Here is a 27,483-nt window from a genome sequence, read left to right as displayed (position 1 = left end):
AGAGATAAATGCACTTGAAGGGCAGGGATGGTTTGCAAAACTGTTAAATTGTGAAGTTATTTAAATACCCAATCCAGGTACAGATGAACAATGGTGGGAGGAGGAATCAAATGGATGATATCACAGGACGAAGGGAAGTGTTGGAAGAGGGCAGACAACAAATGAGAGGATGCGAATCTCATTGTGCTTCCCACTTCCTGATTCTGGGTGTTATTGGCATTGAATGAAGTTTCCTCTGACACAAGCTTACAATGAAGCAGGCCAGAGTTTCCTTGTTGGTCTCTACTTTGTGAAACTCCACCTCCTAGTGTCTTAATACTGTCAAAATGAGGTCCGTAAGTGAGCAATAATTGTGCACTTGGGGCAGGAAGGCCATCTGTGGACTTTCCTGCTACAGGCCTAATTGGTCTGGCTGTGGGGTGGTGGCCGCTCTACTCGAATGAATGCCAAGGACCTACCAAACACAGCAGTGAAGATACCATAAATCTCTACCCTGGGAAAACAAGAAGTGATCATGGTGGATGGAAATTCTTCACTCTCTTATATTTTGGGTTCAATTGGGCATCATAGTACCTTCTATATGACATTTTATGCTAATATTTGCAAAAATCACATGATGCGTGAGTTCACTCTTCCAACATACACTCCCAGCATGCAAGATTTTTTGAAGGATGAAGTAATCAGAAAAACATTTCTTTGGGTTTATTGCCATCAGATGTTTGATGTTATTTTTGGCCTCACATCCTGGCTGGTTATTTATGGAACAGAGGCATTTTTACTGTGTTAAACATCCTCACTGAAAGATGATTTGAGAATGCGCTGTCAGTCATTCCCAAGAGCCCTATCAAACTGATCCAATGTCAAAGAGTTTTCACAGAATTTGTTTACTCTGCTTTTAGTCTAAAAAGAGAAGCAGATGATTGATCAATGAGCACATGACCAGTCAAGATACTGTCAGATAAACAAATGTTATCTCAAATGCATTACCATTCTCAAAGAACAGCAGTTTATATTTGAAGGACAAATCTCTTGTTACCTCATTGCAGCAGGCAATTCCGGAAGAATAAACCTCTCTCTACACAATGAGCAGATGGCTATAATGACCTATCTATAGAGTCTGAAACTCCTGGTACACTATTGTTATGAAGGACCATCTAGTTACTGTAGGGCTATTAAGCTAGATTGGAGCAGGCACTGATTTGCTTTCATTCTGAGTCCAAATTTTCATGTCTTTCTGAGCTTGCCAACATTTTCTAATCCATTTCTGATGTCTATGGGAGAAATGAGCATGCCTTATTGTTGTCCTTTTCATTAAAAAAAAGGATTAACCAGCTTCCATTAATATTGCAGACAGCTCCATTTGTTAACGTTGAAGATTTCCGACAGTGTGTCATTAAGAGAGAAGTTCTCAGTGCTTAGGACCAGCAGTTAGTTCAGGACTATCTGTGATTATGGGCCAGATTGATAGAGGTGTTGCCTTACCTGACCACTTAGCGTTGATTGTTATCATTTGATATTGATGATGATCCCAAGCCCACATAACGCGGAGACAGTAGAAACTTGGCTACTGTCCTTGCCTGGTGCTAATGAAACATTTACAAGTATCTCAGCCAAACAATGCTGGAGATAAAGAAACTAATCTTATTCGGGCAAGAACAGCCTTTTCGGTCGTTATTCTTTCATGTGTCACTGGGAAACTTGGTGTTTGTTGTTTATCCTTGCCATTGAACAGAGTGGTTTGTGGGTCTGGAGTTACTCGCAACACAAAGCCAGTAAATCAGTGCTGAAATCAGAAACTGTGCATTAAGAAAGCAATGTCAAGTACAAAGACAAAATAATGAACCGTGGATGCAGGAGATCTAACATTAAAACAGAAAGAGCTGTCGAAATCCAACAGGTCTGATAAAGGGTTACTGGACTTGAAATATTAAGTTTGTTTTTCTCTCCATAGATGTTGCCAGACCTGCCGAGTTTCTCCACACTTCCTGTTTAAAGTATTACGAGCCTGGCAGCCTCCAAATAAGCACTAAAGGGAGCGTGCACTTTGTAAGCAAGCTAAGATCCATAAGATGCATGTGTCTGTGTAAGGAGAAGCCACCCCTGTGTAGATACATGCCTGTCCCTGTACACAAAGCAATCTGGTCTAACACGCAAGTCTTGGGTGTCCCTGAGCTGTAATGAAAATTGGTGAAGCACTGAAATGGTGTGTGAGATGGCCCGAGAGTGGACAGGATGCTGTGATGAGGCTGGTGGTTTGCTGATGCTGCTTGGATGAAGGGTCGAGGAGGAGAGTGATCTTGGTGCATTCAGAGACACTGTTCTGAACAGACTTTTGCATCAAGCCTGGAACAAGAGCTCGGTGAACTGCAGCTGCTCTGAATTCCATGTCGGGAATTCGTGCTGCAGCGTTCCCCAGTAGAGGAGAGGGGAGTTAGAAGTGGCCTCTAAATGAGGTGGAGTGGGATTTTAATGAGATGCAAATGCACTCAATGGTAAGATTCTGAAGTCTCCGTTTACACTTTGAGGGGACAATTCGGAAAATCTCTCTCAATGTGGAGAATCTGATTTTTTTCATTCTCTTTGTATTTTGCTGCCTTTTGTGACATTATTCATACCAGACCAAAAAGGGGAAAATTCTGCCGTGTCCAAAATTCTGTTTGACCTGCCTGATTAAAATCTATTTACATGCAATAGAAGTGTTCTACATTCCCAATATATTCTGAACTTTAAACTCATTTTTTTTGTTGATTCAATGCTTCAGCATGAAACTAATTCAAAAAGTAATAGCAATTGAGTGGGTCTTCTAAATGTAAAGACACTAACAGTCTCAAATTTTCAAAGTGTGAAATCTACAATGTGTAACCAACCCAAATAACTTTGAAATTGCAACAAGCTGTAAGTATCTAAACGTAATAAACAACCAGACTTTGGATCTTTCCAACCAGTTCTGATTCTGATTTTGCCTGAGAAAAATACTCCTGGATGACAAGAAATCTTGCAGCTTAATAAGAATCTGCAGCTTTACAAGAGCTTCACATCAATTAAAGCATCATGGAGTCAGAGAGGATTTTAGTGTGGAAAGAAGCCCTTCAGCTCAACTTGTCCATGCCATCCAGTTTTCACAATTAATCTAGTCCCATTTAGAACACAAGAACATAGAATAATACAGCACAGTACAGGCCCTTCGGCCCATGATGTTGTGCCGAACTTTTACCCTAATCCTAAGGTCTATCTAACCTCCACCCCTACCTTATACTATCATCCATTTGCCTATCTAATAGTTGCTTAAATGCCCCTAATGAGGCCGATTCCACTACCATCTCCGGCAATGACATCTCTCTTATATCTATCTCCACTACTTTAAAACTCTGCCCCCTCACATGGCTACCTCCACCCTAGGAAGATGTCTCTGGCTGTCCACTCTATCTATACCTCTGATCATTTTGTACACCTCTATCAAGTCACCTCTCATCCTTCGTCATTCTAAAGAGAAAAGCCCTAGCTCTCTCAACCATTCCTCGTAAGACCTTCCCTCCATTCCAGGCAACATCCTGGTAAATCTCCTCTGCGCCTTTTCCAATGTTTCTATATCTTTCGTGTAATGACGTGAGCAGAACTGGACACAATACTCCAGATGTGGCTGAACCAGGCTTTTGGAGAGCTGGAGCATAACTTCACAGCTCTTGCACTCACTCCCTCTATTAATGAAAGCTATCTCAATAGACAATAGACAATAGGTGCTGGAGTAGGCCATTCAGCCCTTCGAGCCAGCACCACCATTCATTATGATCATGGCTGATCATCCACAATCAGTATCCTGTTCTTGCCTTATCCCTATAACCCTTGATTCCACTATCTTTAAGAGCTCTATCTATCTCTTTCTTGAAAGTATCCAGAGACTTGACCTCCACTGCCTTCTGGGGCAGAGCATTCCATATATCCACCACTCTCTGTGTGAAGAAGTTTTTCCTCAACTCTATTCTAAATGGCCTACCCCTTATTTTTAAACTGTGCCCTCTGGTTCTGGACTCACCCTTCAGTGGAAACATGCTTCCTGCCTCCAGAGTGTCCAATCCCTTAATAATCTTATACGCCTCAATCAGATCCCCTCTCATCCTTCGAAACTCAAGTGTATACAAGCCCAGTCGCTCCAATCTTTCAACATATGATAGTCCCGCCATTCTGGGAATTGACCTCGTGAACCTACGCTGCACTCCCTCAATAGCAAGAATGTCCTTCCTCAAATTGGGAGACGAAAACTGCACACAATACTCCAGGTGCGGTCTCACCAGGCCCCTGTACAGCTGCAGAAGGACCTCTTTGCTCCTGTACTCAATTCCTCTTGTTATGAAGGCCAGCATGCCATTAGCTTTCTTCACTGCCTGCTGTACCTGCATGCTTGCTTTCATTGACTGATGTACAAGAACACCTAGATCTCGTTGTACTTCCCCTTTAACTAACTTGACTCCATTGAGATAGTAATCTACCTCCCTGTTCTTGCCACCAAAGTGTATAACCACACATTTATCCACATTAAACTGCATCTGCCATGCATCCGTCCACTCACCTAGCCTGTCCAAGTCACCCTGTATTCTCATAACATCCTCCTCATAGTTCACACTGCCACCCAACTTTGAGTCATCAGCAAATTCGGTAATATTACTTTTAATACCTTCGTCTATATCATCAATGTATATTGCAAACATCTGCGGCCCCAGCACCGAATCTTGTGATACCCCACTGGTCACCGCCTGCCATTCCGAAAGGGACCCGTTTATCACTACTCTTTGCTTCCTGTCAGCCAGCCAATTTTCAATCCAACTCAGTATTTTGCCCCCAATACCATGTGCCCTAATTTTGTTCACCAATTTCCTATGCGGGACTTTATCAAAGGCTTTCTGAAAGTCCAGGTACACCACATCCACTGGTTCTCCCTTATCCATCTTCATAGATACATCCTCAAAAAATTCCAGAAGATTAGTCAAGCACGATTTCCCCTTCATAAATCCATGCTGACTCTGACCTATTCTGTTACTGCTATACAAATGAGTCGTAATTTCATCTTTTATAATTGACTCCAGCATCTTTTCCACCATACCATCACACCATATGCCTTCTTAACAACTCTATTCACCTTGGTGGCAGCTTTCAGGGAACTGTGGACATGAATCCCAAGATTCCTCTGCTCCTCCACACTGCCAAGAATCTTTCCGTTAACCCTGTGTTCTGCTTTCAAGTTTGTCCTTCCAAAATGAGTCACCTCACACTTTAACCTCAGAGTTAAACTCCATCTGCCACTTCTCAGCCCAGCTCTGCATCCTATCAATGTCCCTTTGTAACCTAGAAGAGCCCTCCGCACTGTCCACAATGCGACCCACCTTCGTATCGTCCGCAAACTTATTAATCCACACTTCCACTCCTACATCCAAATCATTTACAGAAATTCCAAATAGAAGAGGACCCAGAACAGATCCTTGTGGTACACCACTCATAACTTGTAATTTGCTTGTGTTTAGTCCATATCCCTATTACCTAATCCATCCATATACCTGTCCATATGTTTCTTAAATGACAAAATTGTACACCCCTCCACCATTACTTCTGGTATTGATTACAGACATTCATCACCCTCTGTGTCAAAATATTGCTCCCAGTCCATTGTGTATCTCTCCCCTCTCACCTTAAACCAATGCCCTCTAGTTTTAGACTTCCCTACCATGGGGAAATGCAGTTGGCTGTTACCTTATCTATGCCTCTCATAATTTTGTATGATGTGGAGGTGCTGGTTTTGGACAGGGGTACACAAAGTCAGAAGTCACATGACACCAAGTTATAGTCCAAAAGGTTTATTAAAAACCACAAGATTTCAGAGCACTGCACCTTCATCGGGTCTGACATGATTTTACAGACCTCTAGAAGGTCACCTTACTGTCTTCCACATTCCAGGGGAAAAAGTCCCAGCCTATCCAGCCTCTCCTCAGAGATAGCAAGAACTACAGATGCTGGAGTCGGAGACAACGCTGCTGAAGGATCATGACCTAAAACGTCAATTTTCCTGCTTCACTGATGCTGCCTGGCCTGCTGTGTTCCTCCAGCTCCACACTGTGTTGTCTCCAGCCTCTCCTTATGTGTTAAACCTTCCAGTCCAGGTACCATCCTAGTAAATCCTTTCTGCACTCTTTCTAGTTTACCATCTCATCAATGGAACTGTAGGCCTGCCATGAAAGAGGATGTATAAAATGATAGTTTATGATTGTGAGAGATAGTAGGAACTGCTGATGCTGGAGAATCTCAGATAACAAGGTGTACAGCTGGATGAACACGGCAGGCCAAGCAGCATCAGAGGAGCAGGAAAGCTGATGTTTCGATCTGGACCCTTCTTCAGAAACCATTTCTGATGAAGGGTCCAGACCTGAAACATCAGCTTTCCTGCTCCTCTGATGCTGCTTGGCCTGCTGTGTTCATCCAGCTCTACACCTTGTTATCGCAGGTTATGATTGTGTTATTTTATCTTTATCTATATCTAATTTTTGTGTGTGATTCACTGTACGTGTTCGAGATGTCACTTTTTAAATTTGCGACATTAAATAGCTTCTGATTTATTTAATGATCACTAAAGGCTTGTTGCTGGAATTAATTAATTGGGACAATTGCTCTGAGGTTAATAAAACACATAATTCTTCCAGACAAACACCTCTGATTACAGGCATTAATAAGGAACACCCAATTTCTGTCTGTGACAGAGGGAAGGTTTGCAACTGTCCCAGTCACATTGGACCAACTGGGTCAAATTGCAGCACAGGAATACATACGTGCCAAATAGCATACTATAGACAGAGCTAGGAAATTTCAAAACCAAATCCTGACCTGTCTCATCATGCATTGTTTTGACAATTAATCAACTCTCTGGAAAATGAGGCTACACCATTATCCCCATCATCAGTGATGGTGGAACCATAAGACTATAAGAAATAGGAACAGAAGTAGGCCATTCAGCCCTTCAAGCCTGCTCCACCTTTATATAAGATCGTGGCTGATCTGACATTCCTCAAATACAAAATAAAAACTGAAAGAACGGTGGATGCTGCAAATCAGAAACAAAGACAGAAATTGCTGGATAAAACACATCTGTGGAGAGAAATCAGAGTTCTGAGGAAGGGTCACTCGACTTGAAACATTAACCCTGATTTCTCTCCACAGATGCTGCTAGATCTGATGAGCTTTTCCTGCAATTTCTGTCTTTATTCCTCAAATTTCCTCATCTGCCCTTTCGCTATAAGCCTTGATTCCCCTACTGATCAAGAATACATCTATATCAGCTTTAAATATATACAAGGACTGTGTCCCCCAACAGCCCCCAAAGCTCTCTTTGGCGAGAAGTTCCAAAAACTCACAAACCTGTGAAAGAAGAAATTCCTGCTTATCTCAATCATAAATTGCTGCGCCTATACTCTGAAACTATGCCTTCTGGTTTTAGACTCTCCCATGAGGGAAAATATCCTCTCAGCATTTAGCCTGTCAAGTCTCTTAAGAATCCTGTGTTTCAATGGCACAATATTGCAAAAGTCAAGATGAGTGAAGTAGTTGCAAATATCCTCAGGCATACATACTCCAGCCATCATGTGGAGGTGCCGGTATTGGACTGGGGTGGACAAGGTTAGAGGTCACATGACACCAGGTTATAGTCCAACAGGTTTATTTGAAATCACAAGCTTTCCCAGCACTGCCCCTTTGTCAGGTGAAGCGAAGAAAAGCGTACAGGTACAGAATTTATAGGGAGAGAGATCAAAACATCATACAAATGGCATGAGTGGAGAGTTGAATAATAAGTCTCTGCGGGTGATCAGAAGTGTCAGACAGTGTGAGTAAAGTGCCAACAGCTGAACAGTAAGTGAAGGGGATCATCTTATAATCTCATTAATTGAGGCAGAGAGATAATTACAAAAAGTTAAGGTGGTGCTGGAGACAAACCAAATGGATGGAATAACATGGTATGGAGCTGGATGAACACAGCAGGCCAAGCAGCATCTCAGGAGCACAAAAGCTGACGTTTCGGGCCTAGACCCTGCATCAGAGAGCTCCTGAGATGCTGCTTGGCCTGCTGTGTTCATCCAGCTCCACACTTTGTTATCTTAGATCTGCAGTTCCCATTATCTCGGATGGAATAACATGATAGGTATAAGAGTCACATGTCCAGAGCCTAACCAAAGTAATAAGGAATCCTAAAATGGTACAAACAAATTAAGGTAAAGAGATCATAATAACTTATCAAGGTGATGGTGTCAAAACAGGACAGTAAGGAGGATTTTACAGATAAAGAAACAGCATGGTGGGGTTACATGCAGCGTGACATGAGCCCAAAATCACGGTTGAGGCTGTCTTCATGAGTGCAGATAACATCACATCTGTCGTCCCCAACAGCATAAATGCCAACTTTCAGTCAAAATGATTCACTCTAAAAGCCTATGAACCTTGACAATATCCTGGCTGTGGTACTGAAGACCTGCGCCTGGGAGTAACTGACACCCAGTTACAACACTGTAAAAAACACAGAATCCTGTGTTTCAATGGCACAATATTGCAAAAGTCAAGGTGAGTGAAGTAGTTGCAAATATCCTCAGGCATACATACTCCAGCCATCATGTGGAGGTGCCGGTGTTGGACTGGGGTGGACAAGGTTAGAGGTCACGTGACACCAGGTTATAGTCCAACAGGTTTATTTGAAATCACAAGCTTTCCCAGCACTGCCCCTTTGTCAGGTGAAGCCTGACAACACTGTAGAAAACTGCCTATGTATATCCTATCCACAATAAACAGGACAAATTTATTCCTGTCAATTGCTGTCAAGGGAAGACCAGACTTGGTAATCACTGAGACGTTCCCTTGTTCGTGTTAAACCTGAAGCCATGAGACTTCATGGGGTCCGGTATCAATATGGAGGATTCCCAGGACAACTTCCTTCTCACTGTATACCACTGTGCAGCCAACTCTGCTGGGTTTCTCCTGCCAATGGGACAGGATGTATCCTGAGTGTTTGGGACATTGTCTGTATGGTGTGATTCTGTGAGTATGACTATGTTGGTCTATTGCTTGTCCGTCAGACACCTCCCCAAATTTTGGCACTAGCGCCCCAGGTGTTAGAAAGGCAAACTTCACAGGGTCAACAGGGCTATTTTTGCTGTCATCTCTTCTGGTGCCTTGGTCAATGTCAGGTGGTCCATTGGTTTCATTTCTTTGTTGAGATTTTGTAGCAGTTTACACATCTGAGAGGCTTGTTAGGGCCATTTCACAGGGCATTTGAGAATCAACCACATTTCTGTGGTTCATAGAGTCACCTGTAGGCCAGGTAAGGATGGCAGATTGCCTTCCCTGAAGAACACAAGTGAGGCAGATGGGTGTTTCCAATAACAATGTTTTCATGGCCATCAGGAATTAATTAATTAAATAATTCAGATATCTTTTTTATATCGGACCTTGGTGAGGCCCCACATTGAGTATGTATCTGTACACACACACACACACACACACACACACACGCACACACATATATATAATATGTATATACGTGCATATATGTATATATATTCCAGATATCTTTCATTGAATTCAAATTCCACCATCTTCCAAGGTGGGATTCGAACCCGGGGGCCAAGAACATGAACATAGAACATTACAGCACAGTACAGGCCCTTCGGCCCTCGATGTTGTGCCGACCCGTCATACCGATCTCAAGCCCATCTAACCTACATTATTCCATGTACGTCCATATGCTTGTCCAATGACGACTTAAATGTACCTAAAATTGGCGAATCTACTACCGTTGCAGGCAAAGCGTTCCACTCCCTTACTACTCTCTGAGTAAAGAAACTACCTCTGACATCTGTCCTATATCTTTCACCCCTCAATTTAAAGCTATGCGCCCTCGTGCTCATCCTAGGAAAAAGGCTCTCCCTATCCACCCTATCTAACCCTCTGATTATTTTATATGTTTCAATTAAGTCACCTCTCAATCTTCTTCTCTCTAATGAAAACAGCCTCAAGTCCCTCAGCCTTTCCTCATAAGACCTTCCCTCCATACCAGGCAACATCCTAGTAAATCTGCTCTGCACCCTTTCCAAAGCTTCCACATCCTTCTTATAATGCGGTGACCAGAACTGTACGCAATACTTCAAGTGTGGCCGCACCAGAGTTTTGTACAGCTGCAGCATTACCTCTTGGTTCCGGAACTTGATCCCTCTATTAATAAAAGCTAAAACACTGTATGCCTTCTTAACAGCCCTGTCAACCTGGGTGGCAACTTTCAAGGATCTGTGTACATGGACACCAAGATCTCTCTGCTCATCTACACTGCTAAGAATCTTACCATTAGCCCTGTACTTTGCCTTCTGGTTACTCCTACCAAAGCGCATCACCTCACACTTGTCTGCATTAAACTCCATTTGCCACCTCTCAGCCCGGCTCTGCAGTTTATCTATGTGCGGAGTTTCTGGATTAACAGTCTACCAACAATACCACCAGGTCATCACCTCCCCAAAAATCTAGAAGACCAAGGAAAGTTGAAATGAATGGTAATCAGGGTAAATATTCTTTAATGTCTGGAGAAATGCCAGCACTATAGGAGCTCTTCAAGACATTATCCTAAGCTCAGACATCTTCAGTCGCTTTCAATTACTTTCCATCATCATACCAAACGTTTGTTGATGATTGCAGTATTCAGGTCTATTCACAATTCTACGCAAAAAAGAACAGTCCTTTCACACACATGCAGTAAGATCAGATCAATAATCGGGCTTCAGCTTTTAAATTATCAGGTAATCTTTGTGCCATACAAATGGGGCGGGAGTGGGTGTGCAGTGATTGGAGCACTGAAGGCATTATTCAAATCGCAAAGTTGGGAATTTGGTAAAAGTGGAAATTTTTGGATATCTATTTCTCTCGCTGAAATTGAATTTAACAATTTTGTTCAGAGTTTTAAAAAGGAGCTGCAAACTTGTTAAAACTGCTGAGTTAACAGTTTGGCAGTGACAGTTAACTGTCAATCGGCTGATGGTTGCTGCTTGAGTGTTAATTATTGGATGAGGAAGCTGAATTAGACTGTAATTTGAGATAATGGGAACTGCAGATGCTGGAGAATCTGACATAACGAAGTGTGGAGCTGGATGAACACAGCAGGCCAAGCAGTATCTTAGGAGCACAAAAGCTGATGTTTCGGGGCCTAGGCCCTTCATCAGAAAAAAATCTTAGACTGTAATTTGAGTGTGAGACGTAAACACTCTGTATAAGTTATCAAGATGTGTTACTGCATGGGGCGGCACGGGTGCAGAGAGGACTAATTGAAGTGAATGTATGGTAATGAGTGGGAGTGCTGAAGTGTAGAACTTCAAAAGGAGATTGACAAGCTGGGCTGAAAGGACAGGCTGCAGGTGAATTGCATAGAAACACAGAAAATAGGTGCAGGAGTAGGCCTGAACCAGGCTCAACATGATCGTGACTTATCACGCAATTTCAGTATCGCAGGCCCACTTTTTCTCCATGTGCCTTGATCCCTTTAGCTGTAAGGGCCACATTCAGCTCTTTCTTAAATATATCTAACAAACTGGCTGCAACAGCTTTCTCACAGAGATTTCCACCGGTTCACAATTCTCTAAGAGAAAAAAATCTTCCTCATCCTCGTCCTGTATGGCCTATGCCTTGTTCTTAGACTGTGGCTCCTTCTGGACTTCCCCAACATCAGGAACATTCTTCCTAAATCTACCCTGTCCAGTCCCACGAGGATTTTATATGTTTCCACGAGATCCCCCTCATTCTTCTAAACTCAAGTCAGTATAAGACCAGTTGATCCAGTCTTTCTTCACATGTCAGTCCTGCCATCCCAGGAATCAGTCTGGAGAACATTTGCTGGACTCCCTCAATAGCAAGAATGTCCTTCCACAGACTAGGAGACCAAAACTGCACATAGTACTCGAGGTGTGACTTCACCAAGGCCCTGTATAATTGCAGCAAGACATCCCTAATCTGATGCTCAAACCCTCTTGCCATGACAGGCAGTATGCCATTAGCTTTCCTCACTGCCTGCTGCCCCTGGATGCCAACTTTCAGTAACTGCTCCACCAGGACACCCAGGTCTCATTGCACCTCACCGTTTCCTAAACTGCCACCATTCAGCCTTGCTGTTCTCGCAACCAAAGTGGATAACCTCACATTTATCCATATTATATTGCATGTGCAAAGTATTTGCTGACTCAGCCAGTTTGTCCAAATCACTTTGTAGCTTCTTAGCATCCTCCTCACAGCACACACTGCCACCCAGCTTCGTGTCCTCTGCATATTTGGAGGTATTGTATTCAATTCCTTTGTCGAAATTGTGAATGTATATTGTGAACAGCTGGGGTCCCAACATTAAACCCTGCAGTACTGCACTCGTCACTGCCTACAGCACAGAAAAGGACCTAGTTATTCCAACTCTCTGTTTCCTGTCTGCCAACCAGTTCTCTATCCACATCAATGCATTGTATCCGATACCTTGAGCTTTAATTTTGATTACTATTGCTTTCATTGTGGGGAAGTGAGGGGTGATAGATTTTGATAGAAGGAACACAGAAAGACAATATAAAACAAAAGGTATTAACCAAAAGAGTACGCAAGAGCAGAGAGCCTTGGATGTATATGTGCATAAGTCATTAAAGAGGACAGGACAGATGAACAGCAGTTAATAAATCAAATATATCAAATGATTCATTAACAAAGGCTTCGAGTGTAAGTGCAAGGATATTATGCTATTTATACAGGATGCTAGTTGGATCTCAGCTGAAGCACTGTGTATAATACCAAGTACCACATTCATGAAAGCTGTAAATGCAGTGGTTTATGAGGATGGTTCCAGGGATGAGAAACTCCATTGATGACAATAGCTTGGAAAAGTTGCGACAGATTTTCTTGTCAAAAACAAGGCGAAGAGGAAGTTTGATGGAAATTTTCAAAATTCTGAGAAGTCTGGAACGAATAAATAGGGATAAATTATTACCAGTCATAAAAGGATCCAGAATAAGAAGGCACAGATTTAAGGAGATAGTAACAACTGCCGATGCTGGAGTCAGAGATAACACAGCATGGAACTGGAGGAACACAGCAGGCCAGGCAGCATTAGAGAGGCAGGAAAGCTTATGTGTTAGGTCGGGATTATTGCTGGTGTGATAGGATGGTGTGATAGCTGATGATCTGTGATTATCACACTGTGATATTATGTTAGCTCCAATAAATATGAGGCCTGCTGTGTTCCTCCAGCTCCACACTAGGTACAGATTTAAAGTATCTTTTAAAAAGCAAATGCAATGTGAAGAAAATGCTTTCCTTCACAGCAAGTAGATAGGTTTGCAATCTGCTGCCTGGATGTGTGATGGAGACAGGCTCCTTCAGGCATTAGATGACTATTTGAATAGAAAACAATATGCACAGTGTACATAAATGGCACGAGAATGGCACTAAGACATAATTTGGAGAGTCAGTGCAGAGCAGGATGGGCTGAATAGCCTCATTCTGCACCATAAAAATTTCATGATTCAAGGACTGGCCAGCTGTACAGTTGGGGAGGGGATGGGCACAGGAGGAAGACGGGGATAGCAACATCGATGGGGGATTCCACACTGAAGGGAATAGAGAAGTGTTTGTATAGCTGCAGTTGTAATCTGAGGAAGGTATGTTGTCTCCCTCCTGCCGGGTCCAGAATATAAATGAACAGCTGGAGAATATTCTGAGAGGACAGGCTGAACAGCCAAAGGTTGTATTAGACATCATTACTGATACGATAGTATGGCGTGATAGATGATGATCTGTGATTATCACACTATGATACTATGTTTGCTCCCATAAATATGAGGCCTGGACTACAAGTACTGGCGAATTCAAAGGATTTCCATTTCTTCACCTGATGTCTTCATTTGTTGATTAACAATAGTCCACGCAGCTTTGAAGTGCTTTTGGTGAAAATTTAAACTGATTTGACAGGGTAATGAGAATCATGATGTACCTGTAGAAAGGAGAGACAAGGTCTGCACAGTACTTGGACAGACAGAAAACACAGTAAGAAACACTGAGACATTATTTGGGGTCAAACTAAGAGAGAATGCAACAAGCCATACACGAATACGATGTTATAGTGCTGATGGAAACCTGGAAAGGACAGAGCTGGGGTCAACATTCCCTGTTACAAGGTGCTCAGCAAAGATTGTAAATAAGATAGCAATTAAAAGGTTGGCAGCATTGATTAAGGAAAGCAAGAGTGTGTGAAAGAGGTCAAGGACAGAATCTCTTCAGCTTGAGTTAAGAAAGAATTGAGACATCATTCCATGATTGGATGCATCCCACAAGATATCAACTATTGGCAAAGATACAAAGAAGCAATTTTTGGGGAAATTAAAGAGGGGTGTAAGAATTACAGTATAGTGACAGTAGTAAATAATAATAAAGGAAAAGATTCAGAGGGGCAAAAATTTATTCAGAGCGTTCAGAGAAATTTTATTGATTGATGATTGTCCAATATTATGAGGAAGGGGGCCCCGTTGGATTTGCTTCGAGGAAAATATATGATAAGTACATCAAGTTTTACACTGGGCATGTGAGGAATAGTGATCATAATGTCATCAAGTTGTAGATTGGCTACAAAAAGCGAAAGGCACAATCTAGTTAATTGGAGGAGGTCCTTTATAGAATGAAATCTGTTTTTACCTGGCTTGAGACACCAGATCCACAAAATGTGGTTGATAAGTAGCTGCCCTCTGAACGGGCCTGAGAAGACACTCAGTTCAACAGCAATTAATGATGCACAAAAAACGGCGATCCTGCCCATCAAATGGATGAATAAAACTAAACAAAATTTACTACTCTCAAAAATAATTAATTGTTTCAAGTATACGCTGGGGAGTCCTGAGGATTTAAGAGTGTGCTTTATGAAAGTCAACCATTTGCTTCTTACCTCCTGCTTCTTGAAGTTTTGTACAAATCCTTCAAACTGTTCATCTCTCGTTTCATCTGCTTTACCAAGCTTTTGAAGTACCTGGTAATTGAAATAAAGAAAATAATCATGATTACATATAAGAATGCAAGACTTAGGAGCAAGAGTAAATAGCGTGGTCTGTTGAACTTGCTCTCTTACTTAATACAATCGTGCCTCATCTTGAGTTTCGATTTCATCTTCCTTCCCATTCCCAATATTCTTCGATTTCGTAAGAGACTAAAAATCTCTCTTTGTCAGTCATCTGCCGGTCCATTAAGTAAAGACTTATGCTCTCTTTGAATAATGGACATTCTGACAGAAGCCAATAGAATCCAAACACCATGGTACATATTTGTTTTACATCATTTTGCTCTTTACAATGCCAGTATAAGAATCTGTCCTATAGTGCAATGCTTTCCTGTGCAGGGCAGAGTTTGTTTATTCCATTACTGCTTTTGCGTCTCTCTCTTTTCCTCTTTGGCTTCATCTTCCTTAAATTTTTTTCACAGATGGTTTTCTTTGAAAGTGTCAGGCTGGAGCCTTTGTACACCATTAGCACCAAAAGTGAAATCCCAGTGATGTTACTCCCACCTTTTTTGGAGTTTTCACGCCTGTTTCTTAAAACAAAATGGTGGAACTCACCAATTTCTGCGTGAAGGAGGACCTGGGCAACAAGAAGGGCATTTATTTGCTTCAACTCTGCCTGAACGCCCTGATTGCTGATGAAGAACAGCCATACTGTGCTATCTCAGGAGTCCAAGTGGTCCAGACAGGAGTCTACTTGGGGACTTAGTGGCAAAAGGAAGATCTGCAGGTTTATGCCACTAAAGAGATTGGAGAAGCTTCATTTTCACAAAAGGAAGGTACTTAAAATTGTAAATGCAGAAAACTTTGTTATTGGACTTCAATCTTGGTTGTACATATAACCCGCTTTGAACTTGGACACATTCATGGAAAACTGTTTCACAAATGCCATGCTACTGGCACATTTTTGACTTTTAGCATTTACTTGCTGCCACTGACAAACTGTCATGACTAGCTTTTAGTCCCATGTGTTGCTGTTTGTCATTCTCTAGATGTTAGCCTGGTTAATATACACTACGAGCAGCCAGGTTCTGTTGAGTGAGACATACTGGGGTTTACTTACATCACTAACTATTTGCACGGCTACAGTATCACAGACTTATTCATGTAGCCTGGCTTCTGTATTTAGTGATGTTCCTGTAATTTATATACCATAGCTGATTGACAGAAGACATTACGTTGACTGCACTATCCAGAAACTGAAGGCGACTGGAGTACCTTTATGCTAGAATGTCAGATATCACACCATGTAACTTCTTAAAAGGTAGAAAACCTGTCTAGTGTGAAATCTATGCAGTGATATAACAGGCACACTGTATATTTTAACTATTAACACTCTGTAATGAACACCATAGATGAGCTCAAATGCAGTAAAATCTTGAATTATATTTGGTGTTTCAAGATGACGCCAGATTGTGGCTAAACCAATCCAAACTTATTTAATTGACTAAATAGAGAAGAAAGGTTTTCATTTACGTTGTACCTTTAACAACCGTAGGAGTCCAGTTGTCAGCTGTGGCTCCTTGACATAACTTTCTTCGCTGAGACAGAAGTTAGCAGGGTCAAGTGCCGCATTCGAGAGTTTGTCATATAATCTATGTGACAAACCTTGTATTAGCAAGCTGTTTCAGTATTGCACATTCCATCTTAATCCATGCCCTGCCATCTCCTGTAGATGTGAATGATCCTTTGATGTGAGTTGAAGAAAAGCATGGGAGTTCTCCCTTAACCATTAACATTAAAACATATTGTTTTACCATGCAACCGTGACTACGCTTTTAAAAAGTACTTAACTGAATGGATCTGTAAATTCTCAAAATTGAGCACAGTGAATACAACATATCTGGCAATTCCTGATCCACAAGAGATCATAAGGTTGCATCTTTTGATCAGGAGTTTATAATTCACTGCTTGTTGCATACGGACTAAAAGGGAACAAAGATGTCTTTCTGTTGGGTGCCATTTTTGATGTGGAAGATACTTAACATGTACAGAAACACTTATCTGCAGAATCCCCTCTTAGAGCTGTTGTATACAATAGTACAAATAACTATAAAAGGCAACATCTGTTGTTCAAGAGATGGTCTAGGCCCGAAACGTCAGCCTTTGTGCTCCTAAGGTGCTGCTTGGCCTGCTGCGTTCGTCCAGCTCCACACTTTGTTATCTGTTGTTCAAGCCATTGATGTCATCAATTTTGAGCATGAAGTGTTTCAAGCCACACATCACTTCATCTGTACACCTCTTCAAAACGGATTACAAATGAGAACAGGATGCTAGCAGCTTTAATTTAAGGCAGGAATAAAGAAATATGAAAACAAAAAGGAAAAGATGGACTTCCCTTTCATTTTCATGATGGCTTTCTATGGGTGGGTTTAATCCCTGCATCAGCCAATATATTTGTGAGGGCTACGTTTCTGAGAGGTAAACCTTGCCATTGCTCATACTTCCTGGCCTTTCTTGTATATATCAAAAAGTAGGTCCAGTATGACCAGTGCATTCATTCCAAGATTACTGTTTTTATTTAGTGTTTTTTCCCTTTTGGATTGCCTTGCCCCATGATGATAAACTGAGCTATACTACCTGAAGAGATGACATGGAGGTGCTGGTGTTGTACTGGGGTGGACAAAGTCAGAAACCACATGACACCAGATTATAGTCCAACAGGTTTAAGCTACTGGTTCACCTGTCAAAGGAGCAGCTTGTGATTTGAAATAAACCTCCTGCTGCGTGATTTCTACCTGAAAAGAAAACAAAATTCCTGTTTTTTTAAAATTATTATTGTACTAAAACACTTTATTCATAAGAAAAATCTTTAAGTACTGACAAAAATTCCAAAATCAGTTTCTGTACAAACTTAGAAGGAAAGAAAGCATCGCATTGGAATTTGACATTTCTCAGAACTTCCCGGCAAAATAAAGGCATTTTCTACTCATGTAGGAACACTGCTTATATTCTTTTTAAAGCAATGACAGGGTCTCAAACCTTAACGGACCTTCATTATATCTTAACAGGAAGTCTTCAGTCTTTCTCTGCTGCACCTTGGCAGCAACTGCCCCAAACTTTAGTGTGTCTCTCAGCATGTAGTCCTGGACCTTGGAATCATCCAGTCTGCAACACTTGGTCAATGTCAACTCTTTACACTGGAAGACAAACCTGTTTCAGCAGACTACGGGGTGGCTAGGTGGCTCAGTGGTTGGCACTGCTGCTTCATAGCACCAGGGACCTAAGTTTGAGTCCACCCTCAGATAACTGTCTCTGTGGAGCTTGCACATTCTCCCCGTGTCCGCATGGGTTTCCTCCGGGTGCTCCAGTTTCCACCCACAGTCCAAAGATGTGCAAATTAGCTGGATTGGGCATGCTAAATTGTCCACAGTGTCCAGGGATGTGCAGGCTGGGTGAATTAGCCATGGGAAATACGGGGATACAGGAATAGGGTAAGGGGGAGGGTCTGGGTGGGATGCTCTTTAGACAGTTGGCATGGACTTGATGGGCTGAATGGCCGGTCTCAACGCTGTAGTAATTCTATTAGGCCAAAGCGTGTCAAGGATCCTACAGTGTAGTTGATATTTGTGCCCCAGTAAGTCGCCCGTACAGCACAGAGTACTACATCATGGAGCTGTTTGGGATGAAACTCCACAAAAGCCATTTTATTTCGCTTCATACTTCCTTTGCAAAGGCAGATTCCAGAAGGTGATTTGTGACAGTCTCTTCCCTAGCGCAGCCACTCTGAGAGCGGTGAGCAGTGGTGCAGAGAGTCTGGGTTTACATGAAGTATCTGATGGGTCGCGCCCTTCTCACCACCAACCAAGCTATGTCCTGGCACTTGGAAAGTTGACTTTGACAGTTTGCTCGGGGAACAACACAACAAGGTCCACTTTTTCCTTTTCCTGCAGGATCTCGCTACGTACTGATTGCTGCTTCATGGACTTGCAAATTTCTCCATGAAGGACAGATGGTACAGAATGGTCAAATTACTTGGAGCATTCCACGATGCTGAAGCCAGACCAGGGACACTGTGACATGGGGGACAGGTGGGACGTCAGTCCATCGTGACAGTTGGTGTTTGCGTAATACACACAGCTTGATGCAGCGGAACACAAAGGTGGCCACGAGGACAAAGGCAGTGTTGGGTACATCCTCTCCCCACTTTTATCCAGAGCTTTGCACATGTGGTCCCTGTGGACATGGCTCATCTTTGACCTCCAGATGAAGTGGAAGCTGGCTCAGGTGGCTGCGATTGCTCAGATGAGGGACTGAGCAGACTAATGCCATATGCAGCAACAATGACAGCACCTCACACCTGATGACCAGCACTCCACTTTCTCAGTTTTTACCTCACCTAAGCGATATGCTCCTCCCAAGTTTTTGCACATGCCCCAGCTCCTCCGAATCATTTTCCCAGCACCTTCAGGTAGCCTGTCCTGACAGTGAAGGGGATAAAGGATCAGTTGGCCCAGTTCCTGAAAAACATGGCCTTGGTCTTACTTCCAGAAAATGGTGACATCATCCATGTAAAGGGAGGCATCGACCTGCAGGCCCCTGCTGCCCGAAATAGTCACCTCCCCCCTCAGGCTCACATCCTTCCTGAAGGACTTGGCAAAAGGTTTGAGCTACCACACAAACAAAGCAGCAGAGGGCAGCCTTGCCTGACTCCAGATCCGATTAGGAAGCTTTCTGATTCCCACCCATTGATTGAGATTCACTAATGATGTTGGTGTAGAGCAGTCAGATCCAGTTATGGATTCCCTCCTGACATCCCATTTCGGAGAGCACATCCCACATATAGGTGTTGCTATCCTGTTAAAGGCCTTCTCCTGGTCCAGGCTGATGAGGCAAGTGCCCAGCCCTCAGTCCTACACGTGGATTTTCATATCCCTGAGGAACATTACACTCCCAGAGAGCCTCCTTCCCAGGCTTGGTCAGGGTGAATCATTGATCCCTGGGAGCAAACAAGCTTTCTGCTTGCACCTGTCAATTTAAGTCTCTGGTTATAACAGTGTCATGGACTTCAGTGACTTTTGGGTTTCACTAATATTCCATTTGCTGAAAATCTGTAGTGACTGCTTGAATTCTGGGGATTTCCACTTCTGGCATAAATCCATAGATATTGTGAAAAGACCAGGCTCCAGGTATTGTGATCGAAACAAGACAGTTACAACCTGACCAACGCTCGGAGCAGGAGGTTCACTTATGCTTATGTCTGCTCCTTTAAAGATAATTTGCGTTCTTGATTTAGGCACAGACATCCCATAGTTTTTCTTTTGTACTTCCCCAAATCTGGGACTTATTTTGAAGTGGTTACAAATGAAAGAACGCATGGCAAGGAAGTCAATAGATGGCAAAAAGCCTGCATCTATTATGCAGCGAAATAACAGCAGAACATGACATATTCATTACAGAAACCACTTCCATTGCCACGGATCCATAAAGAAGAAATGACAAACACTGCCAAGGGGTGAATACATTTTTATTACACCTTGACCTGATTTATTCTCGCGTTGTCCAGTTTCTCCCTACTTATATCTGCAAATCTTGAAATTACTTCGGTTTAAAAATTTCCAGTTTGCAGTCTCCAGCCATCTCCTCTCTTCCATGGATGTGCAGTCCTTTTACACATCCATCCCTCACCGGGATGGTCTCAGGGCCCTCCACTTCTTCCTGGGAAAAAGGCCTGAGCCGTTCCCATCCGATACCTCCTCTGCCTGGCTGAGCTTGTCCTGACTTTGAACAACTTCCTCTTTAAGCCCTCTCACTTTCTCAGATCAAAGAGGTGGTCATTGACACCTGCATGGGCACTAGTTATGCCTGTCTCTTTGTGGGGTGCATGAAACATTCCTTGTTCCAGTCGTAAATGGGCCCTTCCTCACAGCTCTTTCTCCAGTACATCAATGACATCTTTGGTTCTGATTCCCTCTCCTCATATGGAACTTGGCAAGTTTTGAGGTTGGTTGGCTCACCGAGCTGGTTTGTCGTTCCACAGATGGGGGCCTCAGAAATACTTAACTTTATCTGTAACTGAGGATTCCTCACTATTGTGGATGACAGGGCTATTAGCCGTGTCCAACCCACCTCCAACACTTCTGCCCTCCCCCCCTCTCTTCTGTCCCACAGCAATAATAGGGTCTCCCTGGTCCTCACCACATCACATCCACATCAAAAAGATTGTAAGCTGTTATTTCCATCGCTTTCAGTGGGATTCTATGACCGGATTAACATTTTCCTCCCCTCCTTTGTCAGCATTCCGCAGGAACTGTTCCCTCCTTGATGCCCTAGCACACACCTTCCCCATTCTCAAGACCTCCCCACAGCCCCACAGCCCCATAGCACCTTCCCATGCAATCGCAGAAGGTGTTTACTTCCTCCCTCTTCACCATCCAAGGTACCAGACACACCTTCCAGGTGAAGCAACAATCTACCCACACTTCACTCAATCGAGTCAACTGTATTCACTGCTTACAGTGTGGTCTTCTCCACAACAGAGAGACAAAAGGCAGACTGTGGCCGCCTTGCAGAACACCTGTCTTCTGTCGGCAAAAAGGACCCTGAGCTCCCAGTTGCCTACCACTTCAACACACCATCGTGTTCCATGGTCAACATCTCTGTTGCAAGCTTGCTGCAGTGTTCCAGCAAAGCACAGTGCAAGCTGGAAGAACAGCACCTCGTTTTTCAGTTGAGGATCCTGCAGCCTTTGATATTCAACATCAAGTTCAGTAACTTTAGAGCCTGACTCCATCCATCATGGTTTTTACCCACCCTCACATGCAGGCCTGTCAATGACACGGGTTGCTTTTAGTACAGCTATCATCCCCTCTCAGGCGAGTTATCTCATTACATGAGACAGTAGGAACTGCAGATGCTGGAGAATCTGAGATAACAAGGTGTAGAGCTGGATGAACGCAGCAGGCAAAGCAGCAACAGAGGAGGAGGAAAGCTGACGTTTCAGGGAAGAAGGGTCTAGGCCCGAAATGTCAGCTTTCCTGCTCCTCTGATGCTGCTTGGCCTGCTGTGTTCATCCAGCTCTACACGTTGTTATATCAGATTACATGCATTGTTTTCAGCAGATCCTGCCCATTCTCTGCTACTCCCAGCTCTCATCACATATTCGGCTTCACTTTTGTCCTGGCTTACATCAATAATCCCCTCACCTGCCTTCCCCTTTCATATCTGTCTGGATTCTGTCTCCACCTACCTGCTCACTTCTTTTCCTCTCTCTTTTCCCAAGCTTGTCTTCAGCATAAATACCACTTTTCTCAGCTCCTGTCAGTTCTGATGAAAAGTCACCCTGCACAAGGCCCAAGACTATGTGCAGAGGGACGCACTAAAGCTTGGGGCAGTTGCTGTCAAGGCACAGTGGGGAAAGACCACCAAAAAATGCCTTCCTGCTGAAGTACAAAGAGGGTCCAATCAGTTAGTTGACCCTTCTGATGCATCAGATACATATAAACAGTTCCTAGCACATCACGATATTGATATATGCCTTCAGATTAGTTGCAACTGTCGAGAAATCAAACCTCAGTGTTTGTTTTCTATTCTGTACACAAAAACTGCACAGATATGAACTGTTTTAGTAACTGTGTATGTATACAAAGATATCCTTTTTTACTCATAAAGTACATTTTTGTGAAAAATAAACTATTTTCTCCTATTGAATCACTGTAAGACTTGGTGAGTTTCACCAGCAATTTCAGTTTTTGTTTATTGATAGTGTTTTTTCTTATTCATCTCTACAGCGAGCCACAAACCCCTCAGCAAATGAGAGGCGTTGAGAAGAAGGTCAAGGGAAGTGGGTGAAATTGGCATCAAAGATAAAAGGTAGAAAAATAATAGCAATGGTTTAGGTCAATTGAAATACACAAGACTGAGATCGATAGATTCCTCTTAGGTACGAGTATTAAAATATATTGAGTAAGGATAGACAAACAGAGTTAGACCACAGATCAGCCATAATCTGACAAAATGGTGAAACAGATTCAAGGGGTTGAAAGAGCTAATTTTCTTACACAAATAAAAATATCGCAGAATACCTGGGGAAATCTTAGTATGCTATTAGCGTGAAATGCACAAGGGAAAGATATAGTTTTCATCAGTGTGTCTGTAAAGTGGAATATGAGTCCAACAAATACGATATATGCTCAGACCTGCTTGTCTTACAAATCATAATTTGGTTTTGTATTTAGCCAGCTCGCAGCAGTATAATAAATGCAATCCGAGCACCTATCGCTGCGAGCTGTAGTTCCATCCGGCACAACATATGAGGAAGGATAACATTGCAGTGTTCCTGCATTCCAAAAGCTGACGCTACTCCAGTAAACATGCATCACCTGCCTCAGGCCTTGAGAGGGCACTCGGATTAAACACTGCAATGCATTTCCTTATTGTACAAATACCTAGGGCAGGAAAATATCGTCTTTGGCAACTGGAGGCTGCCTCCGCTGAGAATAACTACCGAAACAGAAAATCTCAGCTTTAACACAAAGGTGTTTCCACCCTTGAGAAAAGATGTATCGCCCCAAAATCGGAGCTTCCATGCATGCATACACAAAAAAAATTCAATGTGCTCTGACAACAATCAGATGGATTGACAAAACATCTTTGACACAATAAAATCTATTACAGGATTTTCCTGCAGTTTAATCTGTCAAAAATGAACACCAACCTAAAAACCAGATATTATTAACACTTGTCTAAAGAGAGGATGTGATTTTGACGAAAGTTCAGTAAGTTAGAATGGTGAATGCACTGAATTTTAATATGGTCACGGCTCAAGTTCAGAGGTGGGATGGCTGGCAAATCAGAGGGAGTAGGTATCAGATGATGTGTCCAATACCTTCCTGCTACTATGTTACTTTTTGATAGAAGGAAAAGACGGCAGTTGGCCTGCCCATCTGGAGCTCATTTCAGTCACTAGGTGGCCCATTGAACCTCCTTCCGCCCCTCCCACCCCGCGCCCCCGCCACTGGCATTTTTCCTGAAATCACTAGACTCCATTGCCTGGCCAAGGCGTGTTACTCCCAAAACTTTGCACCCATTCTTGCTGTCCTTGTGACAGAACCCCTGCCATCTCAGAAGAGTCCTATCCATTTATTTTGCTTCTCCACCTCCATGTTACAAGCTCATGGGATAACAATCCTGCATTGGGTCTTTATTGAACTGGTTGTGGGATGGATACCTATTGAGGGAGCCTCATGGTTGAGGTCATGAGACCACAGCAGACGAGAAGTCATACAGGATTGCATTTCTATCCCAAACATCTGTTTTACACACTAAAATCCAAAACAATGCATTATCATTTACATTGAGTTATCTAAGTTAACCACTGAGCACACAACTACATGTATGCATTCGCAGTTTGCAAAAGTCAGGGCTCTCTGCACAAAAGGGGCCAGATTTCCAGGTGATCGGCAATCCCATGCAAATTGCCATTCCAAATCTCTTTTTTTCACAAAAGCAAGGTGGTCAACAGAGGAGATTCCACCCAGGGCTCTGTCAGAAATGTAAAGGTATAAGTCTATTTTGACAGTCTCTCTGTAGCGTAGAACTGTGCGGGACGTTCCATAATTTTCCATTAACTATTTGATGTTTTTGTTATGGTGCCCCTCTGGGAGCTGTTTAAACTGTTAACATTTGTCATTTTCAGAGCAGAGCTGTCAGAGGAAGGCAAATCACTCCCCTATTCACAGCAATCAGCTGCTGTACCTTGAAATCTACTCAGGAGTCATGTTGAGTCCCCGGGGGTCACAAGAGCCGGGGCGGGGGGGGTGTCTCAGGGTAGGGTGGCTGGGTCCAAGGGGTTGGTGTCAGGTCAGGGTCTGGGGCGGTAAGGGGTCTGGGGTATGTGAGTGAGGTAAATGTGGGAGTTAACAGTCACTCATCAGTTAGGCTTTGCATTAAACAGTCCATCTTCTCCTGTGTAACTGTTTTCAATTTAATTGGAGCCATCTGAAGGCTCTGATTTCTATGGACACTTTCAGAAAGTTCTAGGCACTGAAGAATTGCGCAGCTGAAAATTCAGTTCCCAGACAATTTATCCAGAGTGCTCCAATGCGAATTCTGCAATGTCCCCATGCACTACTCTCTTTGACACTCACAAAACGACTGTCCAGCTGGCAGAAAATCTGCCCCATGGTCTTTAACTCATGCTAGTCTCTTAATTTGTGCATACACTATTGCTGTCTAATCATCTGGGGGATGTTCCTTCTCTGGGGAGTGTTGTCACTTGTTGTTGCCAGAGTAGCAGTGGTTGTTCGATTACCTTTGCTGAGGAGCTGGGGTCCTCTGGGACTATTGTTTGAGTTGTGCCCTGTGCAGCCGGTGAGTTCATTTTGTACTGATTGGCTGTCTGCTCTGAAGAAACAGCTTCTTCAGTTCCTGCTGTGCACCTGTATTTGCAATGGTATCCACTTTGAGGTTCTGAGGAAGGGTCACCGGACCCGATATGTGAACTCTGCTTTTTCCTTTGCGGATGCTGCCAGACCTGCTGAGCTTTTCCAGCAAATTTGTTTTTGTTCCATTTTCCCAATGCTTGACTGAGATGGCAATATCCCTATGCAGGTTCAAATTGCCACTCGGCCCACCTTGTGTTCAGGTGTTGAAGGTTTGTACTCTGTCTCTGACTGGCTTTCCACTCTGGCAATATTTTGGCAGTTTTGTTCAAGTGAAAATTGGCTTTCTGTTAAGGGACCTTGATTTTTCAAGTCACGACTGTTACTACTTCTGACAGAGTAATTTTTTTGCTATTGGAGTAGTAGTTTGGGAACAGTGTAGATGGTCATTTTTGAACTGGATGACCCTCTATGCCTTCAGTAGGTGTGTTTCTTCACTCAAGGGCAGCCCTAACACACTGGCGCCAGGTTTGCTGGATTTGTTTATGAGTCCATTAGTGACTTCCACTGCTACCTCGGCCTTTCTATTTGATAACGTAGAGATGATGGCTGGACTCAAATGTCCCAATCATTCATGAATTCTTCACTCACAAACTGAGGGATCTTGCCACTCATGGGATTTTGTATTTGCTTAAGTATGCTTTGAGACAATCTCAGCAGTAGTCCCTGAGGTCAGCTGGTCCACTTGTCCACGGTCAGAATAGTAGTGCACTGTGATAAAACGATGAGCTCCGGTGAGAATACTGCACTAGCTGATGTTGTCCTCAATTTTGTTACTCATGTTTGGCCAATAGAACTGTTCTGTCTCGGGCACCTGTGTGTATGACGTACAGAAAGCTACCACACGGGTGCAGCAGGTAATCAGGGAGGCTCTTGGAATCTTCACCTTTATTTCAGGGGGTTTGGAGTATAAGAGTAGGAGAGTCTTACTGTAACTGTAAAAGATACTGCAGTACTGTAAGGAGCTTTGGTCCCCTTATTTAAGAATCATGTTATTTCATTGAAGGAAGGTCAGAGAAGGTTCTCCAGGATGATCCCTGGTCTGGAGGGATTGTCTTATGACCAAAGGCTAAATAGGTTGGGGGTCGACTCACTCGAGTTTAGAAGAATGAGAAGTGATCTCACTGAAACATAGAATTTTTACGAGGCTTGACAGAAACAATGATGCTTCCCCTCACAGGAGAGTCTAGGGCCAGAGGATATAATCTCAGAATAAAGGGGCCCCAATTTAAGACTGAGATGAAGAGGAATTTCTTCTCGCAGACACTTGTGAGTCTTTGGAACTCCTTGCACAGAGAGCTATGGGGGCAGAATCCTTGTGTATATTTAAGTAAAGGATAGATCGATTCTTAATCGGAAGGCGAATCAAGGGTTATGGGGAAAGGGTAGGAAAGTGGATGTGAGGAATGTCAGGTAAGCCATAATCCTATTGAATGGTAGAGCAGGCTTGAGGGGCTGAATGGCCTACTCCTGTTCGCTTTTCTTATGGTCTCTTACCTTCCTTGCACCTGACATAATTCCTCGGTGATTTGCAAGGATATCTCTTAAGTTCTTATGGATATGATTCTGTTTGCCACACAGGGATGTCAATTCATCAATGTAAGCCCAATATACCCTTGTGACCACAAAAGTATCCTTGTTGCTTTCAGGTAACCCTTCATTTCTGCTTCTTGCAACTTGGAGAATTGCATCATGCTGGATCATTTGCTTGATTTGAGCAAGGTGATTCCTGGTTACATTCAATGTCTTTGCTGGGTTGCAGAACTCCAAAGCATGTCGTGCTGCTGATTCTCTTTGGTTCCGGAAGATTCTGCAACCTGTCATAGCATCTCCTGCTTTCTTCATTTGGAAAGCTGCTTTTAACTGAACGTCAGTGATGTAAACCTGCTTCACCTTCTTCTACATCACAATCAGATGATATTTCTGTAATGACAGTAACGCCTTTTGCAGAAGCAAATTACTGCAAATGCCGCAATCTGTACAGAAAAGAAAAATTCCTGGCGATCACAGTGGGTCAGACAGCAT

The 27,483-nt window shown here is 43.0% G+C and overlaps 1 protein-coding gene across 5 annotated transcripts in view; it reads right to left on the bottom strand.

Moving 5' to 3' along the window:
* amph (amphiphysin) overlaps positions 1-27,483 on the bottom strand; it is a 208,070-nt gene that overhangs the window by 113,800 nt on the left and 66,787 nt on the right. For all 5 annotated transcript variants that reach the window (XM_059645826.1, XM_059645824.1, XM_059645825.1 and 2 more), the window contains one exon: positions 14,972-15,052. Coding sequence is in view for 3 of the 5 variants with exons in the window: in XM_059645824.1 (XP_059501807.1) it covers positions 14,972-15,052 (81 nt within the window). In the remaining 2 variants the exon portion in view is untranslated. The remainder of the gene's footprint in view (positions 1-14,971; positions 15,053-27,483) is intronic.

Source organism: Stegostoma tigrinum, chromosome 5 (genome assembly GCF_030684315.1).
Source record: "Stegostoma tigrinum isolate sSteTig4 chromosome 5, sSteTig4.hap1, whole genome shotgun sequence".
NCBI lineage: Eukaryota > Metazoa > Chordata > Chondrichthyes > Orectolobiformes > Stegostomatidae > Stegostoma > Stegostoma tigrinum.
The sequence above is the reverse complement of the archived record's forward strand: the minus strand, read 5'-3'. Positions and strand labels throughout refer to the sequence as shown.